This window comes from Balaenoptera musculus, chromosome 4 (genome assembly GCF_009873245.2).
Source record: "Balaenoptera musculus isolate JJ_BM4_2016_0621 chromosome 4, mBalMus1.pri.v3, whole genome shotgun sequence".
NCBI lineage: Eukaryota > Metazoa > Chordata > Mammalia > Artiodactyla > Balaenopteridae > Balaenoptera > Balaenoptera musculus.
The window spans coordinates 10,912,035-10,939,706 of NC_045788.1; the positions used below are offsets into that span (position 1 = coordinate 10,912,035).

The 27,672-nt window shown below is 46.5% G+C and overlaps 1 protein-coding gene across 1 annotated transcript in view; it reads left to right on the forward strand.

Moving 5' to 3' along the window:
• Window positions 1–27,672, forward strand: part of COLQ (collagen like tail subunit of asymmetric acetylcholinesterase) — a 73,887-nt gene that overhangs the window by 14,458 nt on the left and 31,757 nt on the right. The window contains exon 2 of the mRNA XM_036849542.1: window positions 26,779–26,891. Within this exon, the coding sequence (XP_036705437.1) occupies window positions 26,779–26,891 (113 nt within the window). The remainder of the gene's footprint in view (window positions 1–26,778; window positions 26,892–27,672) is intronic.

A 27,672-nucleotide genomic window follows, 5' to 3' on the forward strand; every position in this document is an offset into this window, starting at 1 on the left:
TGAACATTCGGGTGCATGTGTCTTTTTGAATTACGGTTTTCTCTGGGTATATGCCCAGTAGTGGGATTGCTGGGTCGTATGGTAGTTCTATTTTTAGTTTTTTAAGGAACCTCCATACTGTTCTCCATAGTGGCTGTATCAATTTACATTCCCACCAACAGTGCAAGAGGGTTCCCTTTTCTCCACACCCTCTCCAGCATTTGTTGTTTGTAGATTTTCTGATGATGCCCATTCTAACTGGTGTATGGTGATACCTCATTGTAGTTTTGATTTGCATTTCTCTAATAATTAGTGATGGTGAGCATCTTTTCATGTGCTTCGTGGCCGTCTGTATGTCTTCTTTGGAGAAATGTCTATTTAGGTCTTCTGCCCATTTTTGGATTCGGGTGTTTGTTTCTTTAATATTGAGCTGAATGAGCTGTTTATATATTCTGGAGATTAATCCTTTGTCCATTGATTCGTTTGCAAATATTTTCTCCCATTCTGAGGGTTGTCTTTTCGTCTTGTTTGTGGTCTCCTTTGCTGTGCAAAAGCTTTGAAGTTTCATTAGGTCCCATTTGTTTATTTTTGTTTTTATTTCCACTACTCTAGGAGGTGGATCAAAAAAGATCTTGCTGTGATTTATGTCAAAGAGTGTTCTTCCTATGTTTTCCTCTAAGAGTTTTATAGTGTCCGGTTTTACATTTAGGTCTAGAATCCATTTTGAGTTTATTTTTGTGTATGGTGTTAGGGAGTATTCTAATTTCATTCTTTTACATGTAGCTGTCCAGTTTTCCCAGCACCACTTATTGAAGAGACTGTCTTTTCTCCATTGTATATCTTTGCCTTCTTTGTCATAGATTAGTTGACCATAGGTGCGTGGATTTATCTCTGGGCTTTCTATCTTGTTCCATTGATCTATGTTTCTGTTTTTGTGCCAGTACCATATTGTCTTCATTACTGTAGCTTTGTAGTATAGTCTGAAGTCAGGGAGTCTGATTCCTCCAGCTCCGTTTTTTTGCCTCAAGACTACTTTGGCTATTCGGGGTCTTTTGTGTCTCCATACAAATTTTAAGATGATTGTTCTAGCTCCGTAAAAAATGCCATTGGTAATTTGATAGGGATTGCATTGAATCTGTAGATTGCTTTGGGTAGTACAGTCATTTTCACAATGTTGATTCTTCCAATCCAAGAACATGGTATATCTCTCCATCTGTTGGTATCATCTTTAATTTCTTTCATCAGTGTCTTATAGTTTTCTGCATACAGGTCTTTTGTCTCCCTAGGTAGGTTTATTCCTAGGTATTTTATTCTTTTTGTTGCAATGGTAAATGGGAGTGTTTCCATAATTTCTCTTTCAGATTTTTCATCATTAGTGTATAGGAATGCAAGAGATTTCTGTGCATTATTTTTGTATCCTGCAACTTTACCATATTCATTAATTAGCTCTAGCAGTTTTCTGGTGGCAGTTTTAGGATTCTCTATGTATAGTATCATGTCATCTACAAACAGTGACAGTTTTACTTCTTCTTTTCCAATTTGTATTCCTTTTATTTCTTTTTCTTCTCTGATTGCCGTGGCTAGGACTTCCAGAACTATGTTGAATAATAGTGGTGAGACTAGACATCCTTGTCTTGTTCCTGATCTTAGAGGAAATGCTTTCAGTTTTTCACCATTGAGAATGATGTTGGCTGTGGGTTTGTCATATATGGCCTTTATTATGTTGAGGTAGGTTCCCTCCATGCCCACTTTCTGGAGTGTTTTTATCATAAATCGGTGTTGAATTTTGTCAAAATCTTTTTCTGCATCTATTGAGATGATCATATGGTTTTTCTTCTTCAATTTGTTAATATGGTGTATCACATTGATTGATTTGCGTATATTGAAGAATCCTTGCATCCCTGGGATAAACCCCACTTGATCATGGTGTATGATCCTCTTCATTTGTTGGATTCTGTTTGCTAGTATTTTGTTGAGGATTTTTGGCATCTATATTCATCAGTGATATTGATCTGTAATTTTCTTTTTTTTGTAGTGTCTTTGTCTGGTTTTGGTATCAGGGTGATGGTAGCCTCATAGAATGAGTTTGCGAGTGTTCCTTCCTCTGCAACTTTTTGGAAGAGTTTGAGAAGGATAGGTGTTAGCTCTTCTCTAAATGTTTGATAGAATTCACCTGTGAAGCCATCTGGTCCTGGACTTTTGTTTGTTGGAAGATTTTTAATCACAGTTTCAATTTCATTACTTGTGATTGGTGTGTTCATATTTTCTGCTTCTTCCTGGTTCAGTCTTGGAAGGTTATACCTTTCTAAGAATTTGTCCATTTCTTCCAGGTTGTCCATTTTATTGGCATAAAGTTGCTTGTAGTGGTCTCTTAGGATGCTTTGTATTTCTGCAGTGTCTGTTGTAACTTCTCCTTTTTCATTTCTGATTTTATTGATTTGAGTCCTCTCCCTCTTTTTCTTGATGAGTCTGGCTAATGGCTTATCAATTTTGTTTATCTTCTCAAAGAACCAGCTTTTAGTTTTATTGATCTTTGCTATTGTTTTCTTTGTTTCTATTTCATTTATTTCTGCTCTGATCTTGATGATTTCTTTCCTTCTGCTAACTTTGGGTTTTGTTTGTTCTTCTTTCTCTAGTTTCTTTAGGTGTAAGGTTAGATTTTTTACTTGAGATTTTTCTTGTTTCTTTAGGTAGGCTTGTATAGCTATAAACTTCCCTCTTAGAACTGCTTTTGCTGCATCCCATAGGTTTTGGGTCATCGTGTTTTCATTGTCATTTGTCTCTAGGTATTTTTTGATTTCCTCTTTGATTTCTTCAGTGATCTCTTGGTTATTTAGTAACGTATTGTTTAGCCTCCATGTGTTTGTCTTTTTTATGTGTTTTTCCCTGTAATTCATTTCTAATCTCATAACGTTGTGGTCAGAAAAGATGCTTGATATGATTTCAATTTTCTTAAATTTACTGAGGCTTGATTTGTGACCCAAGATGTGATCTATCCTGGAGAATGTTCTGTGCGCACTTGAGAAGAACGTGTAATCTGCTGGTTTTGGCTGGAATGTCCTATAAATATCAATTAAATCTATCTGGTCTATTGTGTCATTTAAAGCTTCTGTTTCCTTATTTATTTTCATTTTGGATGATCTGTCCATTGGTGTAAGTGAGGTGTTAAAGTCCCCCACTATTATTGTGTTACTGTCAATTTCCTCTTTTATGGCTGTTAGCAGTTGCCTTATGTATTGAGGTGCTCCTATGTTGGGTGCGTATATATTTATAATTGTTATATCTTCTTCTTGGATTGATCCCTGGATCATTATGTAGTGTCCTTCCTTGTCTCTTGTAACATTCTTTATTTTAAAGTCTATTTTATCTGATATGAGTATAGCTACTCCAGCTTTCTTTTGATTTCCATTTGCATGGAATATCTTTTTCCATCCCCTCACTTTCAGTCTGTATGTGTCCCTAGGTCTAAAGTGGGTCTCTTGTAGACAGCATATATATGGGTCTTGTTTTTGTATCCATTCAGCAAGCCTGTGTCTTTTGGCTGGAGCATTTAATCCATTCACGTTTAAGGTAATTATCGATATGTATGTTCCTATGACCATTTTCTTAATTGTTTTGGGTTTGTTTTTAATTTTTTTTTTTTTTATTTATTTATGGCTGTGTTGGGTCTTCGTTTCTGTGCGAGGGCTTTCTCTAGTTTCGGCAAGTGGGGGCCACTCTTCATTGCGGTGCGTGGGCCTCTCACTATCGCGGCCTCTCTGGCTGCGGAGCACAGGCTCCAGACGCGCAGGCTCAGCAATTGTGGCTCACGGGCCTAGCTGCTCCGCGGCATGTGGGATCTTCCCAGACCAGGGCTCGAACCCGTGTCCCCTGCATTGGCAGGCAGATTCTCAACCACTGCGCCACCAGGGAAGCCCTTGGGTTTGTTTTTGTAGGTCCTTTTCTTCTCTTGTATTTCCCACTTAGAGAAGTTCCTTTAACATTTGTTGTAGAGCTGGTTTGGTGGTGCTGAATTCTCTTAGCTTTTGCTTGTCTGTAAAGCTTTTGATTTCTCCATCAAATCTAAATGAGATCCTTGCCGGGTAGAGTAATCTTGGTTGTAGGTTCTTCCCTTTCATCACTTTAAGTATATCATGCCACTCCCTTCTGGCTTGTAGTGTTTCTGCTGAGAAATCAGCTGTTAACCTTATGGGAGTTCCCTTGTATGTTATTTGTTGTTTTTCCCTTGCTGCTTTCAATAATTTTTCTTTGTCTTTAATTTTTGCCAATTTGATTACTATGTGTCTCGGCGTGCTCCTCCTTGGGTTTATTCTGTATGGGACTCTCTGTGCTTCCTGGACTTGGGTGGCTATTTCCTTTCCCATGTTAGGGAAGTTTTTGACTATAATCTCTTCAAATATTTTCTCAGGTCCTTTCTCACTCTCTTCTCCTTCTGGGACCCCTATAATGCGAATGTTGTTGTGTTTAATGTTGTCCCAGAGGTCTCTTAGGCTGTCTTCATTTCTTTTCATTCTTTTTTCTTTAGTCTGTTCCGCAGCAGTGAATTCCACCATTCTGTCTTCCAGGTCACTTATCCAATCTTCTGCCTCAGTTATTCTACTATTGATTCCTTCTAGTGTAGTTTTCATTTCAGTTATTGTATTGGTCATCTCTGTTTGTTTGTTCTTTAATTCTTCTAGGTCTTTGTTAATCATTTCTTGCATCTTCTCAATATTTGCCTCCATTCTTATTCCGAGGTCCTGGATCATCTTCACTATCATTATTCTGAATTCTTTTTCTGGAGGCTTGCCTATCTCCACTTCATTTAGTTGTTTTTCTGGGGTTTTTTCTTGTTCCTTCATCTGGTATATAGCCCTATGCCTTTTCATCTTGTCTATCTTTCTGTAAATGTGGTTTTTCTTCCAAAGGCTGCAGGACTGTAGTTTTTCTTGCTTCTGCTGTCTGCGCTCTGGTGGTTGAGGCTATCTAAGAGGCTTGATGGGAGGCTCTGGTGGTGGGTAGAGCTGACTGTTGCTGTGGTGGTCAGAGCTCTGTAAAACTTTAATCCACTTGACTGTTGATGGGTGGGGCTGGGTTCCCTCCCTGTTGGTTGTTTTGCCTGAGGCAACCCAACCCTGGAGCCTACCTGGGCTCTTTGTTGGGGCTAATGGCAGACTCTGCAAGGGCTCACGCCAAGGATACTTCCCAGAACCTCCGCTGCCAGTGTCCTTGTCCCCACGGTGAAACAGAGCCACCCCCCGCCTCTGCAGGAGATCCCCCAACACCAGCAGGTACATCTGGTTCAGTCTCCCCCAGGGTCACTGCTCCTTCCCCTGGGTCCCAATGCACACACTATTTTGTGTGCGCCCTCCAAGAGTGGGGTCTCTGTTTCCCCCAGTCCTGTCGAAGTCCTGCAATCAATTCTCACTAGGCTTCAAAGTCTGATTCTCTATGAATTCCTCCTCCCGTTGCCAGACCCCCAGGTTGGGAAGCCTGAAGTGGGGCTCAGAACCTTCACTCCAGAGGGTGGACTTCTGTGGTATAAGTGCTCGCCAGTCTGTGAGTCACCCACCCAGCAGTTATGGGATTTGATTTTACTCTGATTGCACCCCTCCTACCATCTCACTGTGGCTTCTCCTCTGTCCTTGGACGTGGGGTATCCTCCTTGGTGAAGTCCAGTGTCTTCCTGTCGATGATTGTCCAGCAGCCAGTTGTGATTCTGGTGCTCTCGCAAGAGGGAATGAGAGCACGTCCTCTACTCCGCCATCTTGGTTAATCCTCTCCTGTAGACTTTTAAATGATGGCTATTCTGACTGGTGTGTGGTGGTACCTCATTTTAGTTTTGATTTGCATTTCTCTAATAATTAGTGATGTTGAGCAGCTTTTCACGTGCTTGTTGGCCATCTGTATGTCTTCTTTGGAGATATGTGTATTAAGGTCTTCTGCCCATTTTTCGATTGGGTTGTTTGTTTTGTTGTTGTTGTTGTTGTTGAGTTGTATCAGCTGTTTGTGTATTTTAGAGATTAAGCACTTGTCTGTAGCATCATTTGCAAATATTTTCTCCCATTCCATAGGTTGTCTTTTCTTTTTTTTTTTTTAAATGGCTTCCTTTGCTGTGCAAAAGCTTGTAAGTTTGATTAGGTCCTATTTGTTTAGTTTTGTTTTTATTTCTATTGCCTTGGGAGACTGACCTAAGAAAACATTGACACAATTTATGTCAGAGAATGTTTTGCCTATGTCCTCTTCTAGGAGTTTTATGCTGTCATGTATTATGTTTAAGTCTTTAAGCCATTTTGAGTTTATTTTTGTAGGGTGTGAGGGTGTGTTCTAACTTCATTGAGTTACATGCAGCTGTCCAACTTTCCCAGCACCGCTTGTTGAAGAGACTGTTTTTTTCCCGTTTTATATTCTTGCCTCCTTTGTTGAAGATTAATTGACTGTGAGTGTGTGGGTTTATTTCTGGGCTCTCTATTCTGTTATGTTGATTGTTATGCCTGTTTTTGTATCAATACCACACTGTTTTGATTACTGTAGCTTTGTAGTATTGTCTGAAGTCTGGGAGAGTTATGCCTCCTGCTTTGTTTTTTTTCCTCAGGATTGCTCTAGCAATTCTGGGTCTGTTATAATTCCATATAAATTTTTGGTGTATCATTGTTTATATCATCAAATGTTTGCAAATCACCCAAATGCACGTTAGTACAGGGCAGGGTGAACAAATTATGGTTCTTCCAAATGAAGGAATATTACATAGCCATAGGAGGGAATGTGTATGCATTTTATGCAGTAATACAGAATACTTTTAGAAATACTGTGAAGTATCACAGGTATAGTAATATATTACAGGTAACCATTTGAGCAAGAGAGGGAAATATTATACCTACTTATTTGCTTCTGTATGCAGAAAATATTCATGGAAGAATACACAGGAGACTAATTGATAATAAATAATTGGAACTGGGACAGGGTAGGAGAGTTTTCAAGTATACGCATTTATACTTTTTGAATTTTGAATCACATGAATGTATTACCTTTTCTAAACAATTAGACAAAATCCCATATAGACATACAAAACAGAGCCTCTCATCTGGAGCACAGGATAGGACTTTTCTGTCTTTAAAAATCTGTTAGACCCAAATTAGCAAAGGGAATTGAGATCTCAGGGAATTTCCAGAATGGTAGAATCACATAGTTATAGCAGTGTTTATAAGGTTCCTTTTGCCAACTTGTTCAGTCAGTAAGCTCTATTGCTCAGTTGAGTTCAAGGGGGTCAACCCAAGGTCCCCCACTTTCTGGAATCCAGGGATTTCAGTGACTCATGAGACCAATGGGTAGAAGTGTTCACTGTGCCAGTGGGCAGCCACGGGCACACAGGGACCCTGCTTCCCTCTTCTCCACCTGCTGTGGACCCTCGGATAACAATTACTGGAGGTAGTGGGGCAGGGATGGAGGCTCTAGGGAAAGGGCTAAGTGAGCCACATGGTTTTGAATCACAAGTGTCCGTAGAGCTAAAATGTCACCATGGATAAATGAAGGCGTGGGAACATATCTGGTGGAAATACAGGGTCTTTCCACTCAGCCCCAGTTGTCAGCACATGTTGGAAACAGCCCACCCTTTGGGCTCAATGCAGCTGGAGGGTTTCATCTCTGACCTGTGGCCAGATCTCCCGAATAACTCTAGAAACTTGGCCTCCCCCATCAAGCCAAAGCAGAAGAGTTAATAGGACTAGCTGATTTATCCTGGCCGCCATAATCAAATTCAGAGCCAAGGCACATCCAGCCCTGAGGAGGTTTCTTGATGTTCCCTCAGCTCCTAATAACATTGCCTCCTTCTTCCTCTCCATTTACCACATGCCATTTGGTCAAATTAGAACTTGAACTCAGAAAAGCAGATGCCTTCCTTTAGATAACATCCAAAAAATTCTCTTGTGGGAGGAAGGAGAGATGGGTTTGTCTCCTTAGATCTATGCACAAAGGAGTCACTTCTGATACATGACTTACTACAAATTGATGGACAGTGTGAGGTGACTTTCCTTCATCCTTGTGGCTTGGGCAGCCTTATCGGGGGGGTGGGGTGCAGAAGGGGATGTCCACCTCATGTCTTTCCTGAGGATTTGGTTACTTGCTCAAGGTCTCCTGATTAATGGCTACAGGCTCCTCCAGGTGACACTGGTGTCCTGGTTCTGTGTGCAGCTCCAGAGCGCCCAGATATTTGCTAGCAAGGGTGTTGGATGGCCCACCCCCAATCCTAACCCTGTGGAGGTAACTTCTGGTTCTCTGTTGCCTACTTAAATTTTTTAAAGTTTATTCTTTCTTATTAGGGAAAATCCCAAACATTCAAAAAAAAGTGGAAAGAATTGTCCAGGGAACACCGGTATGCCTACTGTTACGGGCTGCCTTGCATCTCCCCCCTCCCCCAAAATGCATATATTGGAGTCCCAACACCCATTACCTCAGCACGTGACTGTATTTGGAGATAGGCCTTTAGAGAGGTGACTAAGGTTAAGTGAGGCCATAGGGGTGGCTCTGGTCTAATCTGACTGGTGTCCTTATAAGAAGAGGAGATCTGGACACACAAAGAGACACCGGGGATGCTTGAAAAGAGCAAAGGCCATGTGAGGACACAGGGAGAAGGTAGCCATCTGCAAGCCAAGGAGAGAAGCCTTGGAAGAAACCGAACCTTCTGACACCTTTGTCTTGGACGTCTAACTTCCCAAACTGTGAAAAGTGTATTTCTGTTATTTCAGCTGCCCAGGTACTTTGCTATGTCAGCCCTAGCAAACAAATACACCCAGCACATAGATTCTGCAGTCGTTATCATTTTGCTATATTTACTCTATCCTCTGTCTGTTTATCCACCTTATTTTATTCGATGAATTTCAAAATGAGTTGCAGATCCCTTGCCCACCTTGAAGAGTAAACTATTCAACAGAGAAAGTAAATGCACACATGACTGAACCCTCTCTGCGGCCAGGATAGTCAGGGAGGTCGGATTGCATTTACCGAACAGGAAACTAGGACCCGAAGATAAGTGATCATGAGGTTTGGTTAGAAAGACATGGGACTGGGTGTTGGAAACGCCTCCAAGCCCAGCTGGCTGGGACACACCTGCGTTTTTCTGAGGTTCCCTGCTCATTCTCGCCAGCTGGTGAGGGTGTGGGGCAAGGTCACCGCTTTGTGCTGGTCACCTCCAGAAGTCTCCAGGGTCAGACATCTGGATTCAGCTGATGTCTTCAATTCAAGACATCTGGCCAACTACCTACCTGCTGTGTGTGACCTCAGGCGTATCCTTAGATCTTGACCATCGTCTGGAGACGAGGCTGATGATACTGATATCACTGTGTGCAGTGGCTGTGGGGACCAGGGAAGGGTACCGAATGCTCACGTATGTTCCTGTGGCTGGCGCTTCACCCCCGGTTGGGGTAATGCCACCTGCTGTGACAAACAAACGCCAACATGTCAGTGACTTCGTCTAGTCAAAATTCATTTTCTGCTCGCCTGAGAGTCCAGCGGCCCTGGTTGGGGGTGGCCGGCCTCCTCACTGGCATCCAGAGATGCAGGCCCTTTCCGTCCTGGCTCCAGCATCGCCCAGGGCTGGAGTCTTCTGCATCCAGGCAGAACAATCGGTGGGAAGAGTCATGTAACCACACGCCCCAGCTACCCTCACTGCGGGGGAGCTGGGCAGCACCACCGCTTCTCAGGGATAGCTCTGGCCTGTGGGGTGGCGGGGAGCACACATTCTGAGGGAGTTCCAGCCTTCTCCTCACAGCCCCAACTCTGAGGAGGTCCTGGGATGTAAAGTCAGCGGCTGGGGGTTAAGAGTAGAGAGAGCCAGCCGCCAGGGAAGGGCCAGGTCGGAGGGGAGCCGCCTGGCCCACAAGAGCAGGGGAAGCCGCAGGAGCGGGGAGGGAGGTCTGACGGGGAGCCATCCCCGGGGCTGGGGAAGCGGCCACCAGGAGGCCACCTTCTCCCAGGGCTGCACGAGAGTCCTGTTGAACTCTGACCCCAGTCCTAGCCGTATGGCCTGGACCAATCTGAAATGTACAGATTTCTCCTCTGTAGATGGAGGGTAATCATACGTACTCTGAGGATTCAGTGCGATAATGCGTGGGATGCGCTGAGTCCGGTGTTGTCATTGTTTCATGGATTTTGCTAAACAAGGCCCAGCAAGTAAGCAGCACAGATGCCACTCCTTCCTCTCATCTCTGGGAGGCAATACCAATAAGTCGTGACCCTCTTTCCTCAGAGTCCTTCTTAACACAATGTTCCAGGAAATCTGCACCAATCGTTGGTGTTAACAGATGACATGAAAACTCTTTGCCCTCCAGAGGCTAGACCGTGGGCATTTTTGTCTCTCCATCCTGGTGGCATAGTAAGGGCTTGACACATAGTACGTGTTCAATAAGTGTTTGTGGCTGAAGTGGGATCTGTTACAGGGCTCTGCTGTGGGCAAAACATTGGATCTGTGTCAAAGAAAAAATGATTCTGATGCTTGTTGAAAGAGTAAGGGAGACCTTGATGGAGACTATTGCCGTGGGTGGCAAGACGGGGAGAGAGATTGGGCTCAATTCTGAATTGAACAGGAACAAGCGGGGATTTGTAGTCAAGGAGCAGGTTGAGGGGTTGGTAGATGGAAAATTACCAAGAGACCTCAAGGGTAGGGGGATCTTGCTAAAGCCACTTAACAGGATTCTCGCTGAAGGCAGGCCAGGTGATAAGATATCAGGGATGGGGGAGGTGAGGAATTTGATCAGATATCAAGGGTGAACAGATATCAAGGGTGGCGATTCTCTCTAAACTGACTTAGCAGGCTTCTTGCTAAAACTGGACTCAGCAAGGAAGCCCAAGGTGGGGGCCTGGTTCAGAGCCTGACCAAAGTTTGGTCAAGGAGAGCGTGTCTGGCAGTGAGAAGACAGACCCCAGGTCCTCCAGCCTACTTCTGGGGAGTCTGAGTCCTTGGGAAGGGTGCCGAGTTAGCCAGGCCACACAGCCTCTCTGGGCAGCAGGGGTGGGAGACACGGCCAAGGGAAGATGCAAAGCAGACTCCACTTTGGGGGGCTCAGCAGGAAACAGGCCTGCATGTGGCAGCAGTGGGGACAGGGGTGCTGGCCTGGTGCCTGGGAGGCAGTATTCCAGAAAGGTCTTCTGGCCTGGGTGATGAATCCCAGAGCTGCAATTAAGACAAAATACTGTGAATATGACACCTGCTGACAGCTGCAGGAAGGCCCCGGAAACTTTTACTATGAATTAGATTTTGCAGGCAGCTCTGCTGGGTGAGCTGGTGCTTGGGCCAACAAGAGGCTGCGTCGAGGGCAAGGACTGCTCTCCAGGGGAGAGGAGAGGAGAGTCTTAGGAGCCACCTCCCCTGGGAGAAACCGGGGCTGGAATGGGCTTAGAGCGCATCTGGTCCAACGCTCCCATTTACATTTGGGAAAACCAACACCCAGCACGGATGTGAGTTCTCCAAGGTCATACCGCAAGTTACTGGCCACACAGGACTGGAGGCCAGGACTCCTGATCTCAAGCTGGCACGCTTGGCTGAGGGGCAGTTAGGCAGTGAGCACACCTCCAGGCATTTGACTTAAGGAAATTCAACTGCTAGTGCCTGGAGAGACGGAGACAGAGAATGAGACCAAGTTAGAGACAGCGAGACAGAGAGACAATGGGATCAAGGCAGGAAAGAGAGTCGCAGAAGGAGGGAGACAGAAAGAGACATTGGTGAGCCTGAGACATTAGGTTGGGAGTAGAGACGCGGACACCTGCAGGGCTGGACAGGACCTCAGTGATCCTCTAGTCAGCCACCTTCATTCTGAGAATCATGAAACAAAGTTATAGCTGAGTGGTTTACTTGTGTAAGCCTTTCGAGGAGAAGTTTGATGTGGATTGGTAAAAAAATAAATGCTTCAGGTGCTTAAAATGGCAAAACTTTCGTCTCTAAGGGTTTTTGAAATGAGGCTTGAAAAATTGATGAGCTGCAGGAACAGGCCCTGGCACCGGGGGATCTGGGTAAATGTGACGCGGAAGACCTTTCTGCCCTGGGCTGGGTTTCAGGACTCCGTGCCCTCTGTGCTGTCTTCCCTGATGTTTCTGCGAACAGAGGGAAATGCTCCAGAGAAGGAACAGAGCCTAACCCTCTCCTCCTTCATTCCTCCCATCATGGTACCAGCAGATATATATACTTTTAAATATTTATTTATTTATTTATTTATTTATTTATTTATTTATTTATTTATTTAGGCTGCACTGGGTCTTAGTTGTGGCATGCGGGATCTTTTAGCCACAGCATGCGGACTTCTTAGTTGAGGCATGTGCACTCTTAGTTGCAGCATTTAGTTGTGGCATGCATGCGGTATCTAGTTCCCCAAGCAGGGCTCGAACCCGGGCCCTCTGCACTGGAAGCGTGGAGCCTTACCCACTGGACCACCAGGGAAGTTCCCCAGCAGATCTTCTCTACTTTCAAAGCATAGCTCAGATGCCACCTCCTCCAGGAAGCTTTCCCTGATTTCTCACTTGTATCCCCTGCCCCAACTGGTACCCATCATTTCTTCTTGTAAATCCCTCCAGACACCCCAGCCCCATGTTAGCCGCTTTTATTTTTCCACCTCATACAAGTTATCTATGAAAATGTTGATAAAGGAGCCCCTATTCTGTGCTAGGAACTCCAAAAGCCTTGCTCTAATCCTTACAACGAATGAGCTAGGTGAGTTTCGCCATACCCACTTGACAGGTAAGTAAGCCAAGACTCTGAGAGAGTGAGTAACTTCCTCAAGTTCAGATAGCCAGTAAGTGGCAAAAGCAGGGCTGCAGCCCAAGTTTGCCCGACTCTAGGGCCTGTACTCTTTCCACAACACTGACTGAGACGTTCCGAGGGCAGGGACTATGTCTAGTCATTGTGTCTTGCAGGCGTTTGGCACTCACTCATTGTGTATTTCTGAATGAATGAAACAGCAGATGAATGAATGAATACAAGAAGTATGCTTTCTTTTGAAGGTTGTAGTTCAGTGGTCGGCAAACTACGGCCTGGGGACCAAATCCAGCTTGCCCCCTATTTTTGTAAATAAAGTTTCATTGCAACATGGCCACACGCATTCCTACCTGTTTATGCTGCTTTCATGCACCATGGCAGAGTTGCGTTGCAGCAGAGGCCATGAGGCCCGTAGAGCCTAAAACACTATCCGGCCCTTTCCAGAAAAAGTTTGCCAACTCCTGCTATAGCTCATGGTCCTTACTAAGTTGGTTAAAACAGCAGTGCTTACTGCTTTTATGATCTAGAATATTCTGTATGTTTGTGTGCATGCTTGTGCATTGGGTGCCTATAAAGTGTCAGACAGATTTCCACGTGTATCTGGTATATGTCACTTAATCATTTTACAGGGAAGCTTCATCTAAAAAAGTTTGCCTCATGGGCCCTTTGGAAATATATATATAAATACATATTTAAAAAATTAAGTTTAGCTTTGTTGCCAGCACTGGCGTAGATGTGGTGAAGCAACAGACCTTCCCTGGAGCCGAGGCGGGCAGACTCCCCCCAACCCCACTCCCACCGCGGCTGGGGTGACAGTGAGGATGGCCCTGTGAGGCTTGCCAGAGTGCAAAGCAGCCTGTTTAACGGGTTACCCTCCGTTTCCCCTCTGCTTCAGGGGCATCAGTATCCTGGGCTCCAGCCCCACCTCCTCCCCTGGGCTCTCCCTGGGGAACTCTTCCTCTCCCAAGCCACCCCCAGTGCATCCTCCTGAGAGACCAGAGCTCTGCCTCCCGTTCCTGCTCCCGGGAGCTCAGGACTGGCCTCCGGACCCCTGGCATCTGGGGCAGAAGCGACACCAAAGCAGGGATTGGCCGACTCCCACCCCAAATGCCCAACAGGCCAGGCGCTGGGAGCGCTGGGGGCGTGACAAATCTCAGCCAGCCTCCAGCGGGTGTCCCCCGGCCAGTCCGCCGGGGCCTTGCCCATGATGACGGGCCCATCCCTCAGCCTCACTCATCTGCTCACCATTTCAGGACTGCTCTGTTACTCAGCTTGCTGCTTGGGTGAGTTGTGTGAGTGTGTGTGTGTGTGTGTGTGTGTGTGTGTGTGTTGTTTTGGAAAAAAGACTCTTGGAAAGCAAACTTGTTCTGGAGGTTTCAGCAGCCTTTAAATTTTAAACTCCTCCGCCGGTGTTGGAATTGCAACGTAAAGGGGTTTGACATTGGAATTGATGGGGATCTTGGCGCACGTGTGTGTGTGTGTGTGTGTGTGTGTGTGTGTGTGTGACCTTGAGTGGCAGGCTGGCAGCTGCTGCTCCCTTGGCTTTGAAGTCGTATGGTGCTCTGTGGTCCGGGGCCACCCTGGCACCGGGTGGCCAAGACACTCTCCATCTTCCTCCAGGCTGGGTCATGCAGCTCACTGTCATCCCAGGGGCAAATGTCTTCTCTGTAGGCTGTGTCCTCACCTGCCCCCCAAGGCCTGCTCGGTCAAATCGCAAGACAGCAAACTCCTAACAGGGTCTTTCAGAGGAGTTCAAATACCTTCAATCTCTAGGATCAGAATATGTTTCTCAAGGTGTATGTGGTATGAGTGGGGCTGGTGTGAGGAAAGTTGTAAGGTGCAGCCTTCTCTGGAATCTGTGAATCGGGGAAAACCAGGCGAACTGCTGCTGGTCAGGGTGAGAACTTGGCTGTAGCTGAGCCATCTGACTCACGGTCAGAACCCTTAGTGATGCCGCGAGCGTGTGCCCTCACCTCTCCTCTCCTCGGGCTCTTGCGAGCGCAAGTTCCAACAGGCAGGGGAGGCCCAGAGCGGAGGGGGCGGAAGCAATGAGCCCTAGCAGCTGTGGAGCAGTTAGTGCGTGGCTGCACCTGTAATTTTCCCAACCTGCAAAGGCAGGATGTATGTGTCACGTCTTTCCTTTGCTGCCTTCTAATGACACATTTGCTTGATTTGAGGGGTTGCTGCTTGATGCAAAAAAAGGGGGCAGAAACAGAAAAGGCTGTCTCTAGTGCCCTACTGATGGGCTGGTCTGGTGAGTGAGAGACCCAGAGGGACACAGTGGTGATCCTGGGGTCATATGTGTAAAAAAAGGACTTTGGAGGTGGTTTGGGCCAAATTCCTTGTGGTGCAGATGGGGAGCCTCAGGTTGAAGAAGGGAGTCGCGCCGGGTCCCATGGTCACTTGCACCTGGACTCACACTTTGATCCAAGTGCCTATGTTTCCAAGAGTAGGTCGGAGTGAATCACTTTCCAAGGATATGCACCAGACTCAAGTGCGTAGTTTGTCCAAAGGGCAGAAACAGCATCAACAACAGCAAAAATAAGAAAACCCAAATGTTTGCCGAAAGCCTGCATTACCCTCAGCATTGTTTCTACCTGTGATGTGGCACTGCAGCGGCCACGCACAAGATGGTTTTGGTGTCTGTAAGTCAGGGCAGGCAGTCCCGAAATTCCATGGGGGCTGGCATTTCCAAGGCAGCTGCCTGGGGCTGAGCCACGTGGGGCACCCTGGTTTCTGCAGGAGCCGTGTACACACACACACACACACACACAGGATTGTTTCCATTACAACAGAGCCTCTGGGGCTTTCCAGGCTGGACCCGGGCTCAGACACGATTCCACGGAGGCAGCCTAGTCCGGGGAGACCCGCAGGCCACTCAGATGACACCAAAATAGACATGTGAAGGCCTGTTTTAGTGATTGGGAGGAAGAGGCGAGGGGAAGCTGTTCCCAAACACGTCCACCTGATGGAAATATTCTGAGCTGGAATGAGCTGGAAATAAACTAGACGGTGCTAAAAACAAACCTCTCCAGGGAGCTGGGGGCAGGCAGAAATAGATGGTCCTCACCTGCTGAAAATGAAGTGGGCGGAGGGGGAGGGGACAGAGGGAGGGGGAGGGGTGGACAATGCAGTAGCCTCAGCAGGGGAAGCAACTGATAGTGTGTCTTCCCTAAGGGAGCTCCAGCCTCCAGGAGGGAGTGAAGGAGGGACGGCTCTAAGGAGCCAGTGTCTTTCATCAGTGGAGGCTGCAGAGGGTGCGGACTGCAGGAAGCACTGGGGCCCTATATGGTCTGGAAACAGGAGTGATGAGCAGTGCGCCTTCGGCACGCGGACCTGCCACCCCCCAGGTGCCCCTGGCTGGGAGAGGCCGTGAGGAGAACCACAGCTCAGCCCTCACTGAGGCCCAACCGAGGCGAAGGAGAGGCTGCAGCTGGGGCCGGGGAAGGGCTCTGGAGAGCTGCCCGCCTGCCCCAGGCCAGCCGCAGCAGCTTACACTCTAGGAGAGAAACCTGGAGAAACGGGGAGAGGAGTGCCATTGCTGCTGACGTCAAGTCTTGTAACAACACAGCGACCCGGCTGCCTGCCCTCCGGCTTGGCCGCGGCTCCTCTTGTTGGACACAACCTCACAGAACGACAGCCGACAGGGCCACTCTGTGACCGTGATGGATCAAGACAAAAGCAAGGCTACTCTGTCACCATGCCAGACACGGACACAACAAGACTATGCCCCAGCCAGCAGGCCCTCTGTCCTTGCTCACGTGGGAAAATGTGCTGCTGCTTTATGCCCACAGCTCCTGTCTCCTCTTCTTCTGGATGAGAATTAAGATGTAGCCACAGGACTTCCCTGGTGGTCCAGTGGTTAAGAATCTGCCTGCCAATGCAGGGGACACGGGTTCGAGCCCTGGTCCGGGAAGATCCCACATGCCACGGAGCAACTAAGCCTGTGCGCCACAACTACTGAGCCTGCTCTCTAGAGCCCACGAGCCACAACTGCTGAGCCTGCGTGCCACACCTACTGAAGCCCGCACGCCTAGAGCCTGTGCTCCGCAACAAGAGAAGCCACCACAATGAGAAGCCCATGCACTGCAACGAAGAGTAGCCCCCGCTCGCCGCAACTAGAGAAAGCCCACGCACAGCAACGAAGACCCAACACAGCCAAACAAATAAATAAATAAATTTATTTATTTTTTTTAAAAAAAGATGCAGTCATAAACTAACCCTCATGTCCTGACAGCAGCCAGTCCAGAGCAAGGCCAGACTTGGCTTCCCCATAAGCTCCCCCCAGCATCACGTAGCAAAAGCCCAGCTCCTAGAATAAATCCTTTCTCACCGCCTCTTACCGAGATGCCGACGGGTCCCCTAGTACGCGTCCTCCCTCATGGCGATGAGGCACCTTCTATCTCAGGTGGTTGTTCCAGGAACCCCTGGCCTTCTTCTTAGCTCCCGATCTTTATTTCCACACACATGCAGTCATAGTGTCCAGATCAACAGGAAGGACTCTGGAACCAGAGTTCAAATCCTGGCTCTGTTGCTTACTAGTTGTATGGCCTTGGGCAAGTTGCTTCACCTCTTTGCCTCAGCTACTGGATCTGTAAAATGGGAATGATGATCATGGTAATAATAGTACTTAACTCTCAGGGTTGCTCTGAGGATTAGGTGAATTTATATGTGTGAAGCATTTAAATGGTACGTGGCATGTAGTAAATTTTAAAAATTAATTCAGCAAACATTTTCGGAATATCCAGTGTATGCCAGGTGCTGTGCTAGACCCTATGGATCAAAACTGACGCCCATCCTCACAGAGAGCACAAGGAAACACCCCATGGATAAGAGCTAACATGGGGTAAACCTGGAGAAAGCATAGCAGGATCCCTCCGTCTTGGCCTGGGAATCGAGGAAAGCTTATTGGTGGAGGGTGAACCTGACAGTTCTTGCTGTAGAGTAAGAGTCTCCAGGATGGGGCTGGGTGCGGGAGGGCAGAGTGGGCCCTGAGCAGAGGGCGTGGCAGCTGCCTACAGACAGGGGCACATTTAGGCACCGCTCTGCCCCCACAAGGCCTAGTCCAGTGCCTGGCAAAGCACAAGCACAGATGAACAAATGTCTCACACTAAAGCTGGAAGCTTTCCTCACAAACCAGCGCCTTCTCTGACTATTCCATCTTAGACTCTGACCACTGTTGCCCCAGGTGCCCTGCAACATCAAAATCACCCTGACCCTTCCTCCTCTTTCACCCCTGCAGTGCACTGACCCCCCCAGTTTCTTTCTCCCCAGGATGTTTGTGTGGCCCCTTCCTTCCGGCCCTCACTGCTTGCATGCCAGCGCAGGCCCTGACAGGATATCTCCACACCCGACCTGCAGCCTGCTCACTGCCTGCCGTTCTCTGAGCTCTCCTTGCCCACCTTGCCCCTACACCGTCTTTCCCAGCACCGTGTTGATCCTATTACTCCTTCACTCAGCATCTTCTGTGGCTCCCTACTACATTTTTTTTTTTTTAATTTATGTTAACCCTCTTATCTATCTATTTATTTTTGGTTGCATTGGTCTTCGTTGCTGTGCGCGGGCTTTCTCTAGTTGCGGCGAGCGGGGGCTACTCTTCGTTGCGGTGCGCGGGCTTCTCATTGCGGTGCTTCTCTTGTTGCGGAGCACAGGCTCTAGGCGTGCGGGCTTCAGTAGGTGTGGCATGCAGGCTCAGCAGTTGTGGCTCGCGGGCTCTAGAGAGCAGGCTCAGTAGTTGTGGCGCACAGGCTCAGTAGTTGTGGCGCACGGGCTTAGTTGCTCCACGGCATGTGGGATCTTCCCGGACCAGGGCTTGAACCCGTGTCTCCTGCATCGGCAGGCAGATTCTTAACCACTGCGCCACAAGGGAAGCCCCCCCACTACATTTTGAATAAAGCCCAAACCCTTTGGTGGGGGATCCAAAACTGCACGGTCTAGCCCCAAACTAACTTTCCAGCCTTCCTCACCTACGCTTTTCTTTGCAGAACCTCCTCTCCCATTAGACCTACACCTTAAAACTTCTTGCTTCTGTGCTCTATTTAACTAATTTAGAGGGTCTGCCTGCCCTTGCCCCCTTCTGGAGAACCTTCTCCCATAGCCTCAGTGGAGCTGGCAACACACTGAGATTCTGCTGAAGATTGGGCCTGGTCCCGGGTGGGTCTGCACAGCCACCCCAGTGACCCCAATGACCTGTCACTTGGCTGGGAAAAATGTGTAGGTCCATCAGAGTCCCCGTCATGGATATTTGAAACAAGAGCCACAAAGGGATGTTCCAGGCAAAATAGATGCTGGAGGTAAAAGATTTGAGGTGAGACTGGGTCAGCCATCGTGCAGTGATGGGGGGAGTAAAGATGCAAAAAAAGACAGGGTAGGTCAGCCTGTGGCAGTTAGTGCCCATCTTGCTGTCATAAAATAAAGGCAGAGCCACCTGAGTGAGGATGACACCAGTAAGCAGAGCCAAGAGGTCAGGAGAGACGATTCCTGCTGATGTCATTGAATTCCAGGTACAGCCCTGCCAGAAGCCATCTGCCTGAGGGCTTCTTAGTTACGGCCAGCAAGATGGCAGAGTAGAAGGACGTGAGCTCACCCCTTCTTACAAAAACACCGAAATCACAACTGAACAACCATTGACAAAAAAACCACTGGAACCTACCAAAAAAGATACCCTACATCCAAAGACAAAGAAGAAGCCATAACAAGATGGTAGGAGGGGCGCAATTGCAATAAAATCAAATCCCATACCCGCTGGGTGGGCGACCCACAAACTGGAAAACAATTATACCACAGCAGTTCTCCCACAGGAGTGAAAGTCCTGAGCCCCACGTCAGGCTTCCCAGCCTGGGGGTCTGGCAATGGGAGGAGGAGCCCCCAGAGAATCTGGCTTTGAAGGCCAATGGGATTTGATTGCAGGACTTCCACAGGACTGGGGGAAATGGAAACTCCACTCTTGGAGGGTGCACACAAAGTCACATGGGCACCGGGACCCAGGGGAAAAAGCAGTGACCTCATAAGAGACTGAGACAGACCTACCTGCTAGTATTGGAGGGTCTCCTGTGGAGGCAGGGGGCAGCTGTGGCTCACTGTGGGGACAAAGACACTGGAAGCAGCAGTTCTGGCATGTACTCATTGGCGTGAACCCTCCTGGAGGCTGCCATTTCCTCCCCAAGACCTAGCCCCACCCAACAGCCTATAGGCCCCAGTGCTGGGATGCCTCAGGCCAGACAACCAACAGGGTGAGAACACAGCCCCACCCATCAACAGACAGGCAGCTTAAAGTCTTCCTGAGCACAGCCCTGCCCACCAGAGGGACAAGACCCAGCTCCACCCACCAGTGGGCAGGAACCAGCCCCTCGCATCAGGAAGCCTGCACAAGCCTCTTGGATAGCCTCGTCCACCAGCGGGCAGACAGCAGAAGCAAGAAGAACTACAACCCGTGAGCCTGCAGAGCAGAAACCACAATCACAAAAAGTCAGACATAATGAAACAGCAGAGGAATATGTCCCAGATGAAGGAAGAAGATAAAACCCCAGAAGAACAAATAAGTAAGTGGAGATAGGCAATCTGCCAGAATAAGAATCCAGAGTAATGATAGTGAAGATGATCCAAGATCTCAGAAAAAGAACGGAGGCACAGATTGAGAAGATGCAAGAAATGTTTAACAAAGACCTAGGAGAACTAAAGAACAAACAAACAGAGATGAACAATACAATAACTGAAATGAAAAACACACTAAGAGGAATCAATAGCAGAGTAACTGAGGCAGAAGAACGGATAAGTGAGCTGCAAGACAGAATGGTGGAATTTACTGCCACAGAACAGAATAAAGGGAAAAAGAATGAAAAGAAATGAAGACAGTCTAAGAGACCTCTGGGACAACATTAAATGCACCAACATTTGCATTATAGGGGTCCCAGAAGGAGAAGAGAGAGAGAAAAGACCTGAGAAAATATTTGAAGAGTAATAGCTGAAAACTTCCCTAACATGGGACAGGAAACAGTCACCAAAGTCCAGGAAGCACAGAGAGTCCCAGGCAGGATAAACCCAAGGAGGAACATGCCAAGACACATAGTAGTCAAACTGACAAAAATTAAAGACCAAGAAAAAATATTAAAAGCAATAAGGGAAAAGCAACAAATAACATACAAGGGAACTCCCATAAGGTTATCAGCTCATTTCTCAGCAGAAGCTCTGCAGGCCAGAAGGGAGGGGCACGATATATTTAAAGTGATGAAAGGCTAGGACCTACAACCAAGAATTCTCTCCTCAGCAAGGCTCTCATTCAGATTCGACGGAGAAATCAAAAGCTTTACAGACAAGCAAAAGCTAAGAGAATTCACCACCACCAAATCAGCTTTGCACCAAATGAACTTCTCTAAGCGGAAAAGAAAAGGCCATGACTAGAAACAAGAAAATTACAAATGGAAAAGCTCACCAGTAAAGGCAAAAATAAAGTAAAAACAGGAAATCATCTGTGCACAAATATGCTATCAAAACCAACAATCGTGAGAAGGGAGAGTACAAGTGCAGGATACTGGAAATGCATTTGAAATTAAAAGACCAGCAACTTAAAACAATCTTGTTTATATACAGACTGCTATATCAAAACCTCATGGTAACTGCAAACCAAAAATCTACAATAGATACGCACACAAAAAGGAAAAAGGAATCCAAACACAACACTAAAGTTAGTCTCAAATCACAAGAGAAGAGAACAAAAGAGGAAGGAAAGGAAAAGGACCTGCAAAAACAAATCCAAGAAAATGGCAATAGGAACATACATATTGATAATTACCTTAAATGTAAATGGATTATATGCTCCAACCAAAAGACATAGATAGGCTAGGTGAATGGATACAAAAACAAGACCTGTATATATGCTGTCTACAAGAGACCCACTTCAGATCTAGGGACACATACAGACAGAAAGTGAGGGGATGGAAAAAGGTATTCCATACAAATGGAAGCCAAAAGAAAGCTAGAATAGCAATACTCATATCAGACAAAATAGACTTTAAAATAAAGACAGTTACGAGAGACAAAGAAGGACACTGCATAATGATCAATGGATCAATCCAAGAAGAAGATATAACAATTCTAAATATATATGCATCCAACACAGGAGCACCCCAATATATAAGGCAAATGCTAACAGCCATAAAATGAGAAATCAATAGTAACACAATAATAGTGGGGGACTTTAACACCCCACTTGCATCAATGGACAGATCATCCAGGCAGAAGATCAATAAGGAAACATAAAAAAAAAAAAAAATAAATAAATAAATAAATAAATAAATAAGGAAACATAGGCCTTAAATGACACATTAGACCAGCTGGACTTGATTGATATTTATTGAGCCCTCTACCCAAAATCCGCAGGATACACATTCTTCTCAAGTGCACATGAAACATTCTCCAGAATTGATCACATGCTGGGCCACAAAGGAAGCCTCAGTAAAATTTAAAAAGTTGAAATCACAGTAAGCATCTTTTCTGACTACAACACTATGAGATTAGAAATCAACCATAAGAAAAAGAAACTGTAAAAACACAAACACTTGGAGGTTAAATAACATGCTACTAAACAACCAATGGATCACTGCAGAAATCAAAGAGGAAATAAAAAACAGACAGGGTGAACAGATGCACAGAAGGAAGCATAAGAGAGGAGAGGGGGAAAGGAGGGGGAGGGGGAGAGGAGGGAGGGGAGAGAGGGAGAGAGAGGAGGTGGGAGGGGGGAGAGGAGAGAGGGGAGGGAGGGGACGGACAGGGGAAGAGAGAGGAGGGGGGAGGGGAAGAGGATTGCCAGGAGTTTCAGTTCCTGCTCTTCCTAACATTTGTCAGCTTTACGATAAACATCCCTTTTCTCCCACCTGAGCCGGTGTGAATGAACGTCTGCTTCTGGCAGTCAAAGTGGCCTGAATAGACGTTGTCTCTACCTGCTGTTCCTCCCTCCCCATGGGGAGCCTTCCTCCTCCATCACCCCTGCCCCATCCAGTCCTTCAAAGCCTAGCTCCAGTGCCCCTGACTGCCATAGACAGTTCCTGGGTCTGGAAGACTTCCTGTCTGAATCTTCCCCAATCTTCCAGAACTAGCAGGAATGCCACCTTCTCCAGAAAGGCTCCCATGTCCCTCCCAGCTGGTCATCACCTCTTCCTTGCTTCTCTGAATTCCCTCAGTTCCTTGTTAACTTACCTGGCCTGGGACAGATGCTGCTTTTGTTGGGAACCAGGTTCTGTGGACTGTTCATGACCAAGCCAGTCTCCAAACATGGGATAAGCCAACAGTTTCTAATGGGGCCATTTTGTTTTATTTTGTTTGTTTGTTTGTTACTTTTTTATTTTTTATTTTATTTTTTTTGTTTTTAATTCTTTATTTTATTTATTTATTTTTGGCTGTGTTGGGTCTTCGTTTCTGTGCGAGGGCTTTCTCTAGTTGCGGTGAGCGAGGGCCACTCTTCGTCGCGGTGCGCAGGCCTCTCACTATCGCGGCCTCTCTTGTTGCGGAGCACAGGCTCCAGATGCGCAGGCTCAGTAGTTGTGGCTCACGGGCCTAGCTGCTCCGCGGTGTGTGGGATCTTCCCAGACCAGGGCTCGAACCCGTGTCCCCTGCATTGGCAGACAGATTCTCAACCACTGTGCCACCAGGGAAGCCCTATTTTTTTATTTTTATTGAAGTATTTTATTGAATTACAAAGTTGTGCTAGTTTTTGGTATACAGCAAAGTGATTCATATATATATATATATCAGATTCTTTTCTATTATGGTTTATTACAGGATATTGAATATAGTTTCCTGTGCTATACAGAAGGACCTTGTTGTTTATCCACTTTATATATAGTAGTTTGTATCTGCTAATCCCAGACTCCTAATTTATCCCTCCCCCATCTTTCCCCTTTGGTAACCATAAATTTGTTTTCTATGTCTGTGAGTCTGTTTCTGTTTTGTAAATAAGTTCACTTGTATCATTTTTTTAGATTCCACATATAAGTGATATATTTATCTTACTCTGACTTACTTCACTTAGTATGATAATCTCTATGACCATCCATGTTGCTGCAAATGACATTATTTCATTCTCTTTTATGGCCGAGTAGTATTCCATTTTATATATGCACCACATCTTCTTTATCCATCCATCAGTGGACATTTACGTTGCTTCCATGTCTTGGCAATTGTAAATTGTGCTGCAATGAACTTAGGGGTGCATGTATCTTTTTGAATTAGAGTTTTATCTAGGTATATACCCAGGAGTGGGATTGCTAGATCACACGGTAGCTCTATTTTTAGCTTTTTAAGGGAACTCCATACTGTTCTCCATAGTGGCTGTACCCATTTACATTCCCACCAACAGTGGAGGAGGGTTCTCTTTTCTCCACACCCTCTCCAGCATTTGTTATTTGTAGACTTTTTGATGATGGTCATTCTGACTGGTGTGAAATGGTGCCTCACTGTAGTTTTGATTTGCATATTTCTCTAATAAGTAGTGATGTTAAGCATCTTCTCATGTGCCTATTGGCCATCTGGATGTCTTCTTTGGAGAAATATCTATTTAGGTCTTCTGCCCATTTTTTGATTGGGTTGTTTGTTTTTTTGTTGTTGAGCTGTATGAATTGTTTGTGTATTTTGGAAATTAATCCCTAGTTGGTTGCATCATTTGCAAATATTTTCTCCCATTCTGTAGGTTGTCTTTTTGTTTTGTTTATGGTTTCCTTTGCTGTGCAAAAGCTTATTAGTTTGATTAAGTCCCGTTTGTTTATTTTTGCTTTTATTTCTATTGCCTTGGGAGACTGACCTAAGAAAACATTGCTACAATTTATGTCAGAGAGTGTTTCTTGGGGCCACGTTGGAAATTTTCATTTTCAGTTGTCACAGTGGCTGAGGTGAGAGGTTTCCTGCAAAGAGTAGGACAGAATCATACATGAAGAGTGGTTCCATGTCCCCCATGACTCTGAAATGTCACATGGAAGATACATACCCTTTATAATTATCTCATCCTAGAAACTAATTCTCTTTGACATCAAATTTGTTGAACGGTTCTAGTATGAAACTGAGTTTTCTGAGACTACAACTGCTGAGTAATGACTGTGCTTTGTTTGGTTGGGATTTTACCCAGTGTTTTTCATCATTTGAGAAAATCACATCGCACAGCAGGCACATCACTTGAAGCATTTGTGTTGCCTCTACTGCACCTTGTGTTCAGAGCTGTTACATTCACTGCGGTTTCACATATAGGTGCAAGCATCTAACTACATCATCGTGTTTCCTGATGTGCTAGTGCCTGACCACTTATAGTCAAAATATGCATTTTTATATCATAAATCACTTTTCTGAGAGTTCTCTTTTATATTATATTCAGAGCATTATATTGATTTTTTAATTGTATAGGTATGTTGTATTATTTATGAATTTCATTTTAGGATAACAAAGGGGTCTTTAAAAATATTCCTTACCAATGGGGGCATTGCGTCTGAGGGTGCTGAGGACCATTGGCCCTGCCAGTGGATGCTCCTCTGCTGGGTGTGAGGGTGTGGGTGGGCTCGGGGCAGTGATTCCCAGGGCACTGGAACTGACACAAGCCGCCCCACACTGGGTGCCTTCTGGGGAGCACCTTTTGGTTGCGTGATGCGTGAGGCAAGTCCTGGATCACAGGGTGGAAAGAGAAGGCGAGCACTGTCCCCTGGGAGACAAGACTGAAAACTGGGTTCAGGGCAAGAGGAGTGCAGGGGGTGGGGGGAAACCCACCCATGTTCTGTGAGATCAGAGGTTTGGAGAAAGGGTGGCGATGGAGGTGCCATCACGAGACCAAAACTGGGAGCTGGAAAATTACAGCTTTGGGTGATTATGAATCTCACTGCTATGAATGTTCTAGTACGTGTGTTGGGTGAACATGCACTCACTTCTCCATCGGTAAACACCTAGGAGTGAGTTGTTGAGCTATTGTATGTGCCTATATTCAGCTTTAGTAGACAATGCCTAGAGTTTTCCAAAGAGGTTGAAGCAATTTTCACCCCCACCAGCCAATGGATGAGCGTTCTGGTTGCTCCACATCCTACCCGACGTTTGTTATTTTCTGTCCTTTTCAGTTTAGGCACTCTGGTGGGTGTGTAGTGGTGTCAACCCCGTGTGCAGCAGCAGCAGGATGGACAAATAGGTTGTGGCCGGGTCCTGAATAGGAACCCTATTCAGCAGCATAACAACGACAAGCAATGACCAGGAAGCCCCTCACAGACACTATGCAGAGCGAAAGAAGGACACAAGAATTCACGTTCATATAAAGTTCAAATACAGGCACAAGGACTCCCCAGGGCTAGCAGCCAGGGTGGTGGGCAGGGAGCAGTGCAGAGACTGGACAGGAGCTGAAGGGGCTTCTAGAGGCCAGGGAGTTCTGTGTCTCCACCCAGGTGCTGGCTTCTAGGGTGTGTCCACTTTGCAGGAATCCAGTGGGCTGTACACTTAGGATCTGTGTCCTTTCTGCCAGGTACACTTCAACACTGAACATGTACTAACATTGAACATGGGTATGTGACAAGGAAGCTGTAAGTATCCAGGGCCCTCTCTTCATCTCCTCACACCTGTGTCTGGAGACATTAAACCTTAGCTCTCCAATGAGCATGGGTGACCTCGAATGTCTGTGTAGAGTCTGGAGTCAAATCTATGTTTGAAATCCTGGCTCTGGGTCTGATCAGTGCTGCCCCCAGCCCTGCTGCCTCCCCCCTCAGAACAGCTCCTTCTGGGCACAGTATCAAGGGTATTAACAGACACTGCCTTCTCCCCAACTGTTGGGGGCACCTTATGAGTAAGTTTGAACCTGGCCTTCCTTGTCCCATCTACAGAGTGACCAGTCAGTGTCTGGAGAAGGAGCCCTGGACCTCGTGATGGTCACAGTGGCCGCACCATCTGTTCATTTATCCAGTGAAGGCAGGGGAGGGCTAGGTCAGGTACAGGCAGGAGGTGCGCTCACACCCAACAGGCTGGAAATGAGACTCGGAAATGAGACGTAGTCTTCCCGGGCGTGGTGGACACCCAGAGACCCTAGCGCTGACCCCACGCTAATGAGCACTGTTTTCTCCGAACAGCCCTTCCCGGCCTGGATCAGAAGAAGCGTGGCGGCCACAGAGCATGCTGCCTGCTGACCCCCCCGCCACCCCCTCTGTTCCCACCGCCGTTCTTTAGAGGGGCCCGAAGTCCGGTGAGTAGCTTTGGGCTCGTGAGAGAGCAGAAATGCAGGTCCCAGGGCCACCACACATCCCACCTCCTCCCCCACTGCTCAGTGGGAGTCAGTCCGGAGGGATCTAGCTCTCTGCCCTCACGTGGCAGGTGGAGCCCAGATTGGACATTTAGCTGTTTCTGGTACATGTCTGTTCTCCCACCGCCTTAAACAAGTGATGGAGGGAAATGCTTCTCAGCAGGGAATTGGACTTGGCAAAGTGTCCCGTCCTCTCAAAAATATTGAGGTGAATTTATAACTTTCTGGGCTCCTATCAGTGGCTCGGACATGGCATTTTCCCTTCTGTCTTTCTTCTCCCCAAGTGCTTGTGAAATTCCCTTCCACAGCCCGAATTGAACGTACACCATATCCATGAGGTGACACAGGACACAGTCCTGTGAGAGGGAACGGAAGTGGGGAGAGAGGAAAAGGTGAGGAAAGAACAGAATCGGAGAAGCTGACCTAGAAGACAACTGGCCAGGGCGTTTCAGGGATTTGAGATGCTCAGATCTTTCCAGAACCTCTTAGACCTGTACCCTCCAGTACAGTAACCACTGGCCCTATGTGACCAGCTCCAGTTGAGATGTGCTGAGTGTAAAATACACATTGAATGCATTTTATAAGAATGTAAAATATCTCAGTAATTTTTTTACACTGAATATACATTGAAGTAATAATACTTGGGATATATTGGGTAAGATAAAATACTTATTAAAATTAATTTCACTTGTTTCCTTTTACCTCTTTTATGTGGCTACCAGGA